The following is a 16,137-nucleotide window of genomic DNA, read 5'->3' as shown; positions in this document are numbered from 1 at the left end:
CGCCCAAACAAGGGAGTTTAAATACTCTCAGTAGCCATACAAATTGTTTGCAATTATGACGTAAATATTACATTAATGAGGAAAAAACTTTTATCGTGCACCAACTTTCCCAAACTGATTAAATAATTCTGTCATCTGATGAATTTATGATGGGATTTTCGGTGTTTGACTTCAGGAAAAATGTACATAAACGTTAGGAAAATATGTTGGTATCTTTAAGAAAAGTGAGCCAATTGAGGAACATAAGAGCGAAGTTATTATGTCACAAGGATGAGCAAGAATAATATTATGAAAAGCCCCTAAACAGCACAAAAAAAATAAGTCTGCCTGCAAAGAAAATAACCCAAAAACCGGAAGCTAGGTGCTTCAGATATGAAAGGTTTTGTATATATCTCATTTTATACATTTGTACTGTATATTCTAGTAATATTTGAAGCTATTCATTTTAGCATGATACTAACTTATTACGTATGATATCCTAGGGGGCAAAAAATTCATGTGAAAGAGAGAACTTAATCTTTTATAAATCTATTAATAACAGTCGGATTTCCACCAAACCTCCTAGAATTGTGCTAAGGAGTTTCTAGTAAAGGTAGATGTAGATGTCGGATTAGAGGGTATTTGAAAGGGCAGAATGGGGAACTACTATCACACCTATCCTTTACAGATAATGCTAGAACTAATACCTGCGTGGAAAAGTATCAGTGAAAATCTACATTCATTTGATACCCAGGCTGACTACTTCCGCCGAAAGGAATTTTTACCCTCCCTCATTGAATAAACTCTACATAAAATAATGCATGCATGGGGGTTTAATTTCCCAAAATTTGTTCCAAATTTTATGGTTATGGAGTGACGAATAGACAAACGAACGGGCAGACAGTCAGGCAGACAGATAGTGAGCCAATTTTAATAAGACTTTTTTCCAACAAAACCTTCAAATATTAATCTGTGCATATCAAATGTAACAGATTTCAAGATAAAAATAAGACGCTCATTCAGATTTTAATTGCATCTGAAAATCGCTGTCAACTATAAATAGTAAACCTATTGTTTACTTATCAACCTTTCGCTAGAAATAATAAATAGATTTAGATTTGGTTAAATTCAGGTGGCTACGGCTCTAATTATCTCTGGGCTTTTCCAAATTTTTAAGATACTAATGATCATATATCACCACTTTATTTAAGCTTGGTAATTTTTAATTATGATAGATAAGGTTTTACTGGTGACGATTACCAAAAAAAAGTGGGGGATACCGCTATTGTCGTGCTTTGTTTCGGAGAATGACTAAATAAATATGGAGGGGAAATAGGCAAGAGGGTCTGTGAGGTTGGTCTCTTTGTGAGCGAACAAGGATATTAATATACGAGGAGAATCCTTCCAAATCTATGGCAGAAATCGTCTAAACTTATGATACGAAAGGCATCATCACCGTCGGCTTGCTGAAATGAAACATATTTCAGCTCCCCCCAAGCCTTGTTGAAAACACTACACTCTCCTACTGCCAAATGTTACTGGGCGACCACATCGTCCGCCTGGAATAGTGGATTCTATTATATTCTAGGGCCCGCAATAGACTTGTCACCTTTATTAAACTGGCTTCTAAGCAACCCTCTACCGATACCTAGTCCGTATATCGTCCACGTTTTTCATCCGGAATTGTGTCCGGCTAGAATACCCTGAAGACACAGTGAAGACAGGTATTATTGAAGGCTTGGGATTTTCAGAGGCAGTCACTTCCTGTGTGCTGCTTCCATATAATAGGACACAGAAAACACTGGGGCGTTAATATTAATGACATTTTCCTACATCATTCGTCATCTGATAATAGTTATTAGTTTATCCGCCAAGCCTCCTTTGCGTAGATGCCTTCAGGTGTACCCCCTATTAAGCTTTCTCGAAGTCGATGAAAAGCAGGTAAAGCGGAGGTCTGAACTCATCACATTTCCCCATAATAATCTTAAGGACGTTAATGTCAGGAATCAGGGCGAGAATCAGTCTAATCTTTAGCAATGAAACTTTCTAGGTATTCTTTGAAGCCTTTCACGATTAGTTTAGGTATTTTCTTTGTGATAGATAGAAGGCAAACATTCCTTGAATTACGAGATGTTAATGGGGGACATGTCGTTAAGATCCTTGACCGGACCAGAGGCTTGCAACCACCGATGTACTTCCATATTTTTGCAGCTAGTCAGACTGCCAGGACGACAACTTGACTTACATAAGAGGAAAACGTACTTTCGATGGGAACCTGCTACTTATCAATAATCTCAGGGAAACTTCAATGTGTCCTGTCTGAAATTATTTACCACCAGCTGTAAGGGTATGATTAGAAGGGAAACAAAGGAACCATTAAGTAATAATCTCTTTCAAAGCCGTTGCCTCCTTCTCTTGCGTAAATTCTACAGACAAATACTAAATCTACTTCTGCCTATTCCGACAAGACAATCGAAATTGCAGAAAACCACACAACAGCAAAAAAAGCTCGGTATATTATAATTAGAGTTCTCCATCACAGTAACTATGTAAACCCCAAAGAAACCCCTCCTGGACGTCATCGAATTGCTTATAGAAAACTTTTCCATACCGGAAGTCTCCCTTGGAGCATAACATTTATGTGAAACGTCACCTTATTAGAATCGGTTCGATGTCTGTCTGTCTGTCTGTCTTTTTTTTTTTGGTTGGAGGAAGTCCATCATGGAAGCGCCCCCACATTTTCTCTACACTCTCCCCGCGGTACTACTGTTCTAGTATTGCCTCGTGGGATTATTAGTATTCTTAGCTGCTGACTCTAAACGAGCTGGTACCGCTTTGCGTGGCGCTAATTGTAGTAGCTTCCCTTCTATGTGTCTGTTGCACTTTTGCTGCTTTTAGCTGTTGGTGAATCTGTTTCACCATTGCTACTGCAGCCTCCAATCGTGTATTTGTTAGCACCGATTTTCCACCGTTAAATGGGTATTTAGCTCTGTTTCAAGCTTTTAAATCTTGAGCAGGCAAAGAAAACATATTCTTCATCTTCGGCTACACCTTCACACGTAGGCAAATCAGGCGATTCACCGAGGCCGGACTAGTAAAGGTACTTGCTGGACCAACGGTTCCGGTTAAAAACTGAGTCAGATCGCAACTCCTCTCACCGCGGTTCCACATAGTTCACATACTTATGTCTAGAATAAGCCTGTGTGTCCACCGAGCATCCGCCTGGTCCCAAGCTGTTTGTCATACAGCCAATGACCTCCTACGCTCACTTTGCTTGTTTAGACTAGCTCGCTGATTCTCGTTAAACGACTTGCCTTATCGATTAGAATATTCACTGGGATCATCCTCACAATCACGCATGCTGCTTCATAAAATGTTGTTCGGTGGGCGCAACATGTTCGGAGAGCGCTTAGCCGATATGCAGCTTTAAGCTATCTGCGATTTTTATAGCCGACACCCACACTGGTGCCGCATATAAAAGGGCAGAGCTGACTACCTGTGATAAAAGTAATTTTCGACTGTGTTTAAGGTCTATAGGCTGAAAAGGCAGACGTTAACAGGGAAAGGGGTTCGGAGCGCGCAATGAGGGTGGCGTATAATCGATTTTGCGGACACCCATGACCTTGTATTATACTTATGAATACACGGTTCAGCAAACGATTGTCTCATCTTCCTACATTTTATAGCGGAAACAGTAGAACGCAAATCGACTATATTCTCATAAGACGCCAACATTTTACCACTGTCACTGATTGCAAAGCCGCTCCCTATGAGACCATGGCACCTCAACATCGGCCACTGATTGCCATCCTACGAATTAATCCATCGGTAAAACAGCGTGAGGAACGTGTGGCGCGACAGGATTCGCGAGGTGATGCGCAAAGTCGTGGATAAGTGGAATTGGATATCGGTCAGGAACAGTCTGTGCATTTAGCCTTCTGTAATCCCCACATGGGCGCCATTCGTCCTTTATGCAGGAGGAATTTGCTGCCGCCAGTTTGAGCGGTTGTGGAAATAGTTAATGTTGCCGAGGTACGGGAAGAACCGAAACCTCCGCACCAGTATCGATGAAGCCGCTGCAGCCTCCTTATGAAGGCCCGTACCGCGTTCTCGAGCGGGGAGAACATTTTTTCCAGCTCGAGATTGGTGGACACAAAAAGGCGGTCTCCCTGTCCAGGCTGAAGCCCGTGTACAACCCTAAACAACGCGCGTTCGCTTCAAGGACTGATGGGGAACGCAGTTCCGGATTCGGTTGCTGAAACCCCTCCGTTTCATCTGGGGGCGGAGTGATGTGGCGAGGCAGGATTCGCGGCATTCGAAATTTATTTCGAATGTCGCGAACACCAGCGGACAGATGACGTCACCGGCGCTCTACTCAGTTAAGAACTCGCTACAAGAGTGAAGAGCAGAGTAGGTGACGAAAAACGTCAGATAGAAAAAAATAAGAATGAGAAAAAAAAAACAGTTGGTTGACTGTCACGGTGAAAGAAAAGATTTTCGTGCAGAAAGAAAACAGTTACATACGGAAATCAGTATTATTTCTAATACCTCGGAGTTATCAAATTTTCGTGCAGAAAGAAAACAGTTACATACGGAAATCAGTATTATTTCTAATATCTCGGAGTTATAATAAGAGTAATTTATAATAAGAGTAATTTCTTGAAATTGTGTATTGAACTTTGCAACATACTAAAAATATGTCAAAACCCTATTTCGAATAATAGAAGAATAAAAGGTTAAATACAAGCTCATAAATTTAACTGAGAACTCTTATATGCTGACGTTTTTCGTCACCTACTCTGCTCTTCACTCTTGTAGCGAGTTTTTAACTGAGTAGAGCGCCGGTGACGTCATCTGTCCGCTGGTATTCGCGACATTCGAAATAAATTTCGAATGCCGCGAATCCTTCCGCGCCACAAACGCACTGGCCCGCCGCGCATTAAATGGTGGCGATTTCGTGGGAACGAAGAAGAAATGATCTCACTTACACGATTACCGACCATTACGAATGTGAAAGAATCGTGGAACCAAATGAGAGACAAGATCCACAAAGCGGCCTCTGCAACCCTCGGGGTCACCAAGCCGGGTAAGCGGTACGTCAACCGAGATACTTGGCTTTGGAATGATGATGTTAAAATTAAGGTCCGTGAAAAGAAACGCCTCTACCACGAATTTCTCGACGATAGAACGCCGGCCAATTGGCAAATGTATAAGAAGGCCAACGGGGAAGCAAAGAAAGCAGTCGCTGTCACCCTGTATTTGTATCGACTTGCTAAAAGCCGTAACGAACATAGACGACTATGAACATAGACGACTATGAACGGCGTCTTGAGGTAATGGAGCGAAGATGTTGCGTTGGAGTAGTGGCGTGACACGTTTTAATTACATCCGAAATGAGGATATCAGCGATCGTGGAAAAATTGCGAGAGAGGCGTCTTCGATGGTATGGTCACGTAGCTCGCGTTAACGAGAATTCACTTTCCGAGATTGGTCTGAACATCCGAGTCGATGGTAAACGACCAAAAGGCAAGCTGAAATAACGGTGGCTTGATGCGCTGGATGGGGATTTGAAAGCCTCGAGATTGCATCCAGATCAGACATTTGATAGAGCCAAATGGCGAAACCCATCACGACGAGCCGACCAAGCTTATGAACGGGACAAAGGCTGAAGAAAAAGAAGAAGAAGAAATAAAAAGTGATATTGCCAAATATTAACCTCCCCGTGGTTACTGTTGAAAAGTACTGAAAAGTACCTATTTAACATAAAAAGTACTGTGGTACTGATGAAATTCAACTGGTACTAAGTTTAGCACCTTTGGTACTGAAAAGTTAACACGGCATGGCCTGCATCGACATCTAGCAAATCGCCGTTTGTTGCATCTATGGCCCAAAATATGCCATCGGCGAGCCCTGCATCTATCGTCGGCAATTAGAACGAAGTGGAGATATTTTCTCCCTGCGATAAGCGATGGAAAAGCTATTGGAATATGGACATCAGTTGCATAATCTTTTCAACGGCTTCAAGGCCACCTGTGATAGCATAGCGAAGGTAAAACTGCCCACGGCCATAAGAGAGCTCGGTATCCCGACGAAACTGATAAGACTGACTAGGCTGACTCTGACCAATATGCGAGGACAGATAAACGAAGCAGGATCACTCTCGAGACCATTCAACATCAACAACGCTCTAAGACAAAGGGGATGTCCTGTCATGCGTCCTCTTTAACCTGGGCCTGGAAAAATGATCCACGATCCAAATGTTAATGCATGATCCTCTTCAAGTCCATCTAACTACTGGCATATCCTGTCGATATTGACATTACGAAAAGAACAATCCCAGATGTACTGGTCAAGCATCATCCAGATCGAGCAGGTGGCATGAGATCTTGGGCTCTACTTTAATGAAGGCAAGACGAAGTACGTGGTGGTAACGTCAGCACCAAAGAACAAAGAAGCGACATCAAATCGTACTGGTCAAATAAGAACAATAAAGATAGTGTGGCGGCACATCGGATACGCGAACCTGAGCACCATTGTGAATTCACCTCTACTGCTGCATTCAATAGCAGTGGAAACAGCTGACAGCCTGACAATTGTCAAATCGGACACTCTGGTCTTGTCCACCGACCAGCAGGAAGCTGGAAATTCTTCTAAAGCCGTACACTCGCTTAAATTAAATTTGCTCTAAATAACAATTGCTTTGAACAATTAAGTGATAAATCTGTGATTCATTTTCAGCAGTGAAATAATAAATAAATTGTAAAAATAAAACAACAATATTTTTCAATTAATTGGGGCTTCGACCTCCAAAATAGGAGACTACAACTTTGAGACCGTTGATCATTTTCCCTATCTAGGGTCGAAAACCCCAATTGAAACAGCTATGACGACGAAATCCGCGCACGGTTGTTGACAGTCAACAGAGCCTATTTCAGCTTACAAAAACTCTTCCACTCGAAACGTCTCACCATAGCTCTTACTGTACAAGACAATGATCTTGCCAGTCCTCATGTATTCTTCGGAGACTTGGGTTCTTAACAAGAAAGAGAAGAATCCTCCGAAGAATTTTTGACCCCCTACATGAGGATGGACGATTCCGTAGCCTACATAACGACGAAATCTATGAGCGATACCATGACCGTCTGGTTGTGAATAAAGTCCGGCTCAACAGGATACGGCGCATGGGTCACTTAATTCGTATGAATGAGGATAACCCAGCCAGAAAGTCTATAAGGGCAATATCTATTGTAGAAAAAGAAGACGAGACCGACCCTGCCTATGATGGTGTGACGGCGTAGGTCAAGATGTCAGACAGCTTTTAGGGATATCGAATTGGTATACCTCGGCGCAAAACCGGAATATCCATAGTTTTGCTAAGGCAGGCCTGGGCCGGATACCGATTGTTGCCCCGTTGATGATGATGATGATCTAACTATTTGAGAGTGGCAAAAATGGTGGTATGATTCACCTAAAGGACGCTGGATTCATAGAATTATCCCAGATGTGGCAGGATGGATTAAACAAAACCACGGTGAAGTTAGCTTCGACGAGGCATGGATGATATCGTGTATACCTTCACCGCTTCGGATGTAATCACTCTCCATATTACCCAACTTGCGAGGTAATTTCGGTGGATGCAAAGCGTGTTATTTTTAACTGCCTAAGGTTCGCCAAACACAGAGCAGTTATGCAAATAGACACCGGGCCGCTATTGTCACTCAAGAATATCGTGGACTCTGAAAAAATTTGGAAGGCTCTGAAAAAGTTAATGAAGGCTCTGAACTACATTACTCAAAGCACTCAAAACAATAACTACATTACTTCAGGTCGTTTGAAGCCAATGTTTCAAAAAGTGCTTCCAAACTATCGTGAATAATTTTCTTGATGCCTCCTGGTTTATCTTCAACTGTAAATCTAAACTGCTGGTCTGCAGGACAAGACATCCTGTAGCAATAGCATAGATCTGACATTCGAGCGTTCAAAAAGTAGTAACACTTGGTTTCGCAGTCATTTCTATAGCGTAAACCCAATCCAATCCATCTGCATGCTTTTTCCCCATGCACAGCTCTTGGCACACCAACATTCTAACATCATCCCCTTTGTTAAAGATGACTGACCCTTATTCATCTATTTAAGAAACTCCCATTTATGCATCACTGAAGATTATGACTTGAAGGCGCCAAAGAGGTTTGTACATTCACTTATGTAAATAAAGAATTTTCTGACAATACGTCAATTTTCTTTGAAGTCTACATTAGCACATTTTCTAGTCTTAGAAAATTCATTCTATTTTATTTCTTTCACATGCCAAGGAAGTGCATTTATTGAATAAACATTTAAATAGATTAACAACAGATTTCCAATAGAACATCAAAATATAAAGAAATTTAAAAGATGTTTTGCTATTTCAAGAAAGGAACGATGAGGGACACCCTTTAAAATGAGAGCTAAAATCAGAGCATAATAAGTAAACCATAATTTGGAATTAATAGGTATGAGGGGAAATTTCACTTTTAAAATTTCAAGTTTTTGTTAATTCTGTACTTTTGTATTAACAAAAAATTACCTACCTACCTTTCAGAAAGGACTCCCTGGTACGGGTCAGCTGAGGGCCCCAAAGAGTAAATTGTCACATCCGGGGTAGCACCCCGTCGATATTCTGGCTAAAGAAATGAGCGTGCTATACCATGCAAGGCGTATGGAGGGCTACACTGAGCGTAGAAATGCAGAAAGGTCAGAGACGCATGATCTCTGGCAACACAAATCGAACGAGACTACTAAAGTTCGGTAGACGCACAGGCTCATTCCAAACATTAGGGTGTGGCTTAAGGAGAAACATGGGGAGACCAAGTACCACATTACCTAATTCCTCACTAGACACGGTGGTTGCTACAAGCAGTATCTGCGCCGTTGCGAATAGTCTTAGATGCAGTGGAATACCGGAGGACCCAGAGCATGTGCTGTTTCACTGTCCAAGATTTGCAATGGAGAGGAGGAGCCCAAACTAAGTGTTAGGCAGGAGCGTGAGCCCGGAAAACTTAGTTGCGGAGATGCTGAGGTCCGAGGAGAACTGGCTTATAGTTTGCTCCGCAATCGTGAAAACACAGGAGGAGTTACTGAAAGAACAAAAAAGAAGGAAAGCCGAAAGGAGGAAAAGGACGAGTGCCCACGAGCAAACCTACCCCGCGAACTAATAGACCGGGGGTGGTTTCTAGTAGGTGCGAATCCCGCACGCGCCCGCTGTAGCTCCAGCGTTTGCGTGGCGGACTTGGGGCGGACGTGTCTTTCTAAGATTTTCCACCTTCGTGCACGAACAAAAAAAAAACCTGTGGCCTGGATACGAAACGGCGCGTTTTGAACTAGTTTCCGACACCCTTCTGGAAAAATAGAATTCTATACTTCATTGCAGCGCCCCGCTGGATTTTTAAACGTGCTTTGATAATTATAGACCCCATAATTCAAAATGCCTCCCAAATTTTTTATAGAGTTTAATCCGGTGGCATCGAAATTTTCTCATTCCTTGAGAATTCGCTGCAATTTTTCAATCGTCCCAATTTTTCATTAAGTGTAAAGAGGGAAAGCCTTCCCTCCCCCCATCGTAAAATTTCAACCATTCTAGAGAGGGGACTGAAATTCTGAAAATTATTGCAAATGCCACCCATAAAATCGAACATTGCAATTTCAACTAGACATGCACGGCAGCTGTCAGCCAGTAGAGCTGCTGAAATTTCAAGAGCTTCTGAAACATGAGGAAAACGAGACGCCAAAAAGCTAAACCGAAATTTGCCCGTGTTACCCATCTAAGAGCTAATCATTCCTTAGAACGCTTGGCCTTGGTAACCATTCACCCAACTCCGTTATTTAGAGGTAGAAGTTCCAAACTTCAAACTCCATTTATTAATGAGACTCAACAATGATAAATGCTGTCTCCGGATAGCCCCATACCAAGTGGCTTAACTGTGGATAATTACTATTAATTCTCGGGAGGCATATGAATTCAGAGATTATCCCGACTCCCATGGCACCAGATAACTTCTGGTGTGGCGTCGTGGCGAAGGATTCTTTAGATGAGTCCCCATGCAGATTCGAGTCTGATCGCCCAAGACCTTGGAAAATTGGCTTACTGCATCACGATCAATAAGTCAGTGTGAATACTCCGCTTCCAGTGTCACCACACTTGATGTTGATTTAGTTGACAAGGTTGCTGCCCGTTTACCTCCTCGCCAACTCAGAGCACCCCGATGAAGGTAGTTCAACCGGGGGGATTTTGTCTGGGTCCTTTAATATTTTTATTTTTTATCATTTACCTCCTTGATTGTACCTGTTTGCTGTATGCCGACGACCTTAAGCTGTTTTCCGCTAAATCGTCGCCTATGGACTATCTTTTCCTTCCATCTGTCCTAGACATTCTGGTTCGTTCGTGCTCTGCTAATATTTTAGCGCTAAACATCAGAAAGTATCACTCTATGTGCTATCCGCTTAAATCTTCAGCCACTTTCTTCTCCTACTCTCAACGGGCATTCCTGAATAATAACAGCAATCGTTGGCGCAAAAATCCAATTGGATCAGGGCCTCGAAGTGTGTTAGAGCACTTCATTCAAGACCGTAACGGTATACTACAGGATTACAGTACCTTATAGGAGGCAATGTGAGTTCGCCCGAGATTATTACCCTGGTTTGACTCAGGTACTCATCCACAGCTGAGTTGACTGACATCCGACGCTAAATCACGATACTAACCCCACTGCCACCAGTGAGATTTGAACGACTATCTTCCGTCCGACAGCCTTGTGCTCTAACCAATCATCTATTCCACTCACAACTTCGGAGTCACATTCGACAATAAGCTCCGCCTCGACACCTAGCACCTCGAAGTCAGTAATCGAGTAGCAAATTATCAGGTTTTATATTTCATTCCTCCTCTGATTTTGACCTCCTCCAACCTTCCTTAGCTCTCTTCAACTCCCTCGTGAGGAGTACTGTTCCGTGATCTGGTCACCTTCCCGTAACTGTGGTCGTCTTGCCCTTGAAAATGTGCAAAGTAAATTCACCCGTTCCCTCTTCTCTAAGAAAAGTTTCCCTCGTGTGGTCTACCCCTCTCACCTCCGTTTTTTGAACCTCCCCTTCGTTCAATAGAGTAGATCCTATCTGGATTTATGCACATTTTTTAAACTTTTGTCGGGTCTGATGGTCTGCTCCACCGATAACGACATCGCCTGCCGTCCTGCATCTTATAACACACGCAACGCAGCCATTTTCAACGTGCACTAACGACTTGAACAAGTCTTCATATTGTCCTAAATCTGAAGGGGAGAAGAAGATCACAGACAAGTCAAGTTAATAGACAAGAGTTTGCTTCCTCTAAACTATAATTTTTGGTCTTAAATGTAAATATATGGTAGCTTCCTCCAAACTATTGTAGTTCGGCGGAAGCTACCCCTTGTCTATTAATTTTTGACTAGACTACAAGCAGCCGACGAAAATCTAATCTCCAAGTAAAGTTACTTGAAATAATGCTGTTGTAGGAATACCATTCAAAAATAGCAGAAGCATGGTATATATAGAGTATATGCCATCTAGAACTTTAGGGAAATGGTCGACACTAGCTGAATCGAAATGATTTCTACGCCAACAATTGTTGGCATTGGCGCGTGGAAAGGCGGCTAATTATACGGTCATGCCCTCATCTGGAAAACAAGTGGCGCTCTGGCCTAGCTCTAATACCTGCCGGTCATATGGTTTCCACATTCATCTTTGCAAATACATACTCCGTCGGATTAGTCATGGAAGACGGATCAGGGACAGGGGAGCTCTTGAAAAAATGACGACTATATTCCAACCGGAGACATAATACCATTTCATTAGTACCAGGAGAACGTTTGCCATAAAAATTGAGGGATGGCACTATTCAAATCATTCGACATGTCAAGCAGTTGGTATGGAATTGCCATCAGGATCTCCTGAAACTTAGCAGGCTGAACATTCTTAATGTGGGTGCCAGACTCGAACGCCACTGGTATTTAGGAAGCTGATGAACGGGCTCGCGAAGGGTTTGGATCCACACTGGTGAGGCCAATGTGAGGAGAACGATGGCTCCGCAATTCATTTACAGCCCGGTCTCCTCTAGCCCAACACGAACATACCTTGATAAGGTTTTCTTCAACGAAGAGTCTGCTCAGTTTCTGTCCCAGGGGAATATTCTGAAAGTCGAAAAATCCTGCGGTAGATCCTAATAAATGGACGATCTCCGGTGATACTGCAATCTGCCTAGCAAAAGGTTGAGTGCTTGGGGTTGCGGCTTCCCCCACTAAACTAAACTAACTTAGTATATCCTTAATATGTACACCCTGGGGTTTGACAATTTATAAAGGATTATTTTGGATGTGTGAATTGAAAAACATACATAGAAAGTGCCGCACATAAGATGACCAAAAAAACCTTATACCCAAGGCACCAAGTTCCAGGTATTCTGGCTTGTTACCTTCTTACCTCTTACTGCCACGGTTTTCTGCAAAGATTGTTTTCACAAAAGAAGCTACAACGCTTGTTACCCTGCATAACAAATATTCGTAAAAGGCCCTCTTTTGCACGACTGTGTCAGTCTTTATTCATCAAATCATCATGATCACAACCAATTGCTTTAACAGCTGTACATAGCCTTGATCTTAGCAATATCCTTGGAGCTCAATCCATTACGTTGTCCAATTGTGGCACTGGAGTCCTTGGTCACAATGGTCTTTTGGCCGTTCTTGCTGAAGGCATAGGCATCGTAGTGCATAATACTTCCATAATCGTAACCAATACCGAAGTCGGTGACGTAACTGCTGGAGTATTTGTCGAAGTTTCCTTCAGTTCCAGATTGGATATTAGCATATTGGATGGTAACATAGTTGTCACGGTCTGAAGCACTTTGTTGATGATGAACACCAAGAGCATGCAAGAATTCGTGGATAGCAGTTCCATGATAAACACAACCGTTTCCTTGCAAGTTCAGTTGTTGACGTCCCTTCAACATGCCAACATAAGACCAGCATCCAGAATTTTCACGCTGTAAAACAGAGGTAAGTCATATTTATAGTAAAAGTTAATCAAGCATGGGGGACTGAAATACAAGGAGACCTTGAGGTCAGTCATCAATTAAGCTATCTAAGAATACAATACTCCACTTACGGTAACGTAAACATAGTTAGCTTGGTTGGACCTAGCAACGAATTTCACACAGGTGGCAGATTGGATAGCGTTGAGAGCACCAATGATGGTATTCTTTTCTGCAGCGGCTGCGGTAAATCATAAGGTTACTATTGCAATCATCTACTCAATCCACAGATAATGGTCTTCAAATATTACTCACAGAAAGCACCGTCAATTTGGTAATAGACAGTTTTTGAGGTCCAACGTGTGGCAGTGTTAACCAAAGCATTCCTTCCAGGAGGGAAACGCATATCACCTTCAAAGAACCCAGCCTCTTCAAGTCTCCTCTCAGCCATGGTTGGAGTCCTTTGAACGGGATTGGCTGTGACAGCCAAAACCAATAATGCAAAAATACAAAGCTTGAACATCCTGAAGCCGTTAGAAGTGAATTCAACAACTGATGGTTCATCCACCCAAACAAGGGAGTTTAAATACTCTCAGTAGCCATACAAATTGTTTGCAATTATGACGTAAATATTACATTAATGAGGGAAAATTTTTATCGTGCGCCAATTTTCCCAAACTGATTAAATCTGATGAATTTATTATGGGATTTTCGGTGTTTGATTTCAGGAAAAATGTACATAAACACTAAGGAAATATGTTTGTATCTTTAAGAAAAATGAACCTATTGAGGAACATAAGAGCGAGGTTATTATGTCACAAGGATGAGCAAGCATAATATTGTGAAAAGCCCCTAAACAGCACAAAAAAAAATAAGTCTCCCTGCAAAGAAAATAACCCAAAAACCGGAAGCTAGGTGCTTCAGATAAGAAAGGTTTTGTATATATCTTATTTTTTACATTTATAGCTATTCATTTTAGCATGATACTAACTTATTAAGTATGATATCTTAGGGGGCAAAAAATTCAAGTGAACGAGAAACCTTTAATCTTTTATAAATCTATTAATAACTGTAAGATTTGCACCAAACCCTCTAGAATTGTGCTTACTGCAAAATTGCTTATAGAATGAACATAAGGAGTTTCTAGTAAATGTAGATGTCGGATTAGAGGGTATTTCAAAGGGCAGAATGGACAATTACTACCACTCCTATCCTTTACAAATAATGCTAGAACTAATACCTGCGTGGAAAAGTATCAATGAAAATCTACATTCATTTGATACTCCAGTTGACTACTTCCGCCGAAAGGAATTTTTACCCTCCCTAATTGAATAAACTCTACATAAAATAATGCATGCATGGAGGTTTAATTTCCCAAAATTTGTCCCAAATTTTATGATTATGGAGTGACGAATAGACAGACGAACGGGCAGACAGTCAGACAGACAGATAGTGAGCCAATTTGAATAACACTTTTTTCCAACAAAACCTTCAAATGTTAATCTGTGCATATCAAATGTAACAGATTTCAAGATAAAAATAAGACGCGCATGCAGATTTTAATTGCATCTGAAAATCGCTGTCAAGTATAAATAGTAAACCTATTGTTTATTTATCAACCTTTCGCTAGAATAAATCGATTTAAATTTGGTTAAATTCAGGTGGCTACGGCTCTAACTATCTCTGGACTTTTCCAAATTTTTAAGATACTAATGGTCATATATCAATACTTTATTTAAGCTTAGTAATTTTTAATTATGATAGATAAGGTTTTACTGGTGACGATTACCAAAAAAAGTGGGGGATACCTCTATTGTCATGCTTTGTTTCGGAGAATGACTAAATAAATATGGAGGGGAAATAGGTACAAAGCATAATGAGGTTGATCTTCCAAGACTAAACGTGTCTAAACTTCAAATTGTACAAAATCCCAATGTATCATAGCGCGGCGACCACACATTCGCACCATCGTTTTGCGTTTGCTGAAATTGGAATTGGAGCCTTCTGCAAGCCTTTTTGAGAAGCTTGCGCTCTTCCTCTACTGTTCTGCCCTATGTAGTTCTAGCTAGGACGATTACATGGTATATAACGATATAGTCTGCGCTCTTTTTTGAGATTTGACCTACTTCTTATCATTTCCACCTTATAATTACCCCAGCTATCGATACCTAGGGCGATAAAAAGGTAGTTATGTTCCAGGTCGTAAACGTGGATTGGTACTCAAAATGAGGCATAAAATATGAGGAACGGCTGCTGGATCAACACCAACAGCTTTACTGCCACTCCATATACTTCAAAACTAGGAGATGGCATTTGCAATATGTTTACATTAGGGCCTTCAATATCCAATATCAGAATGTCCCTTGAAAGAATAATGTCAACTGTTCTAGGCTCGCATCCAGCAGGGGATGCTTATAGCTTGAGTGATAAGTCAATACCGCGCAACGCCAATTCTACATGCAATACTCAAAAGATGAGTACAGTTTACTAGAATATCGCCTTGAAAATGTGCTACGGTTTCAGGACCGCATTAAACAACACATCTTACCTAGAATAATGCTAATCGATATTTTGGACAATAAGATGACACGCGTCCATAACAAACACGGTTCAATTTACCAACTGGCGGATTCCTAACAACAAGGTTTGGACGCAGATAAAGCACACACAAATCTCACGCAATTTTTCATAGATCATGATGGATACCGCCAATATATATATAGACTCAAAATGCGCAAGTTCACCTAGTTGCCCCAGTTGTGACGGTATCTCGGAGGATCTGGAGCATGTCGCTTTCTGTTACCCTAAATTATCAAGGCAATTATTGGGAAAAATGATAGCAACGGAAAGCCTAATTGGAGAAATGCTTACTTGTCTGAAGGGCAATTGATTATATAGTGGATACGAATTAGGGGTGCAACCTCTGGGCAAAAGGAAAAGTAGGCAGGGAAACCTAACATTCTGCGGTGGGGTCAAGCAGTGTACTGCAGGATAGACTGATGCGGAACATAGCTCCCTGAGGCCAACCAATCTTTCTCTAAGGATGAGTTGTCTCTCCTCTGGGACGGTGTGTGCCTTTTCAGGGGCCAAGCCTCTCGTCTACCAAGACCGTTAGTGAGTTG

At 41.6% G+C, this 16,137-nt stretch overlaps 1 protein-coding gene across 1 annotated transcript; it reads right to left on the bottom strand.

Moving 5' to 3' along the window:
* Positions 1-12,559: 12,559 nt before the first annotated feature.
* LOC119656088 (zinc metalloproteinase nas-15-like) lies at positions 12,560-13,583 on the bottom strand. Its single transcript, XM_038062391.1, has 3 exons — positions 13,331-13,583; positions 13,150-13,256; positions 12,560-13,027 (listed from the first exon to the last, which is right to left on the bottom strand). The coding sequence occupies exons 1-3, from the start codon at positions 13,536-13,538 to the stop codon at positions 12,620-12,622; spliced, it is 723 nt and encodes a 240-aa protein (XP_037918319.1). The 5' UTR covers positions 13,539-13,583; the 3' UTR covers positions 12,560-12,619.
* Between the last annotated feature and the right edge of the window lie 2,554 nt (positions 13,584-16,137).

Source organism: Hermetia illucens, chromosome 4 (genome assembly GCF_905115235.1).
Source record: "Hermetia illucens chromosome 4, iHerIll2.2.curated.20191125, whole genome shotgun sequence".
Lineage (NCBI taxonomy): Eukaryota > Metazoa > Arthropoda > Insecta > Diptera > Stratiomyidae > Hermetia > Hermetia illucens.
This window is presented reverse-complemented; position numbering and strand designations above follow the sequence as displayed.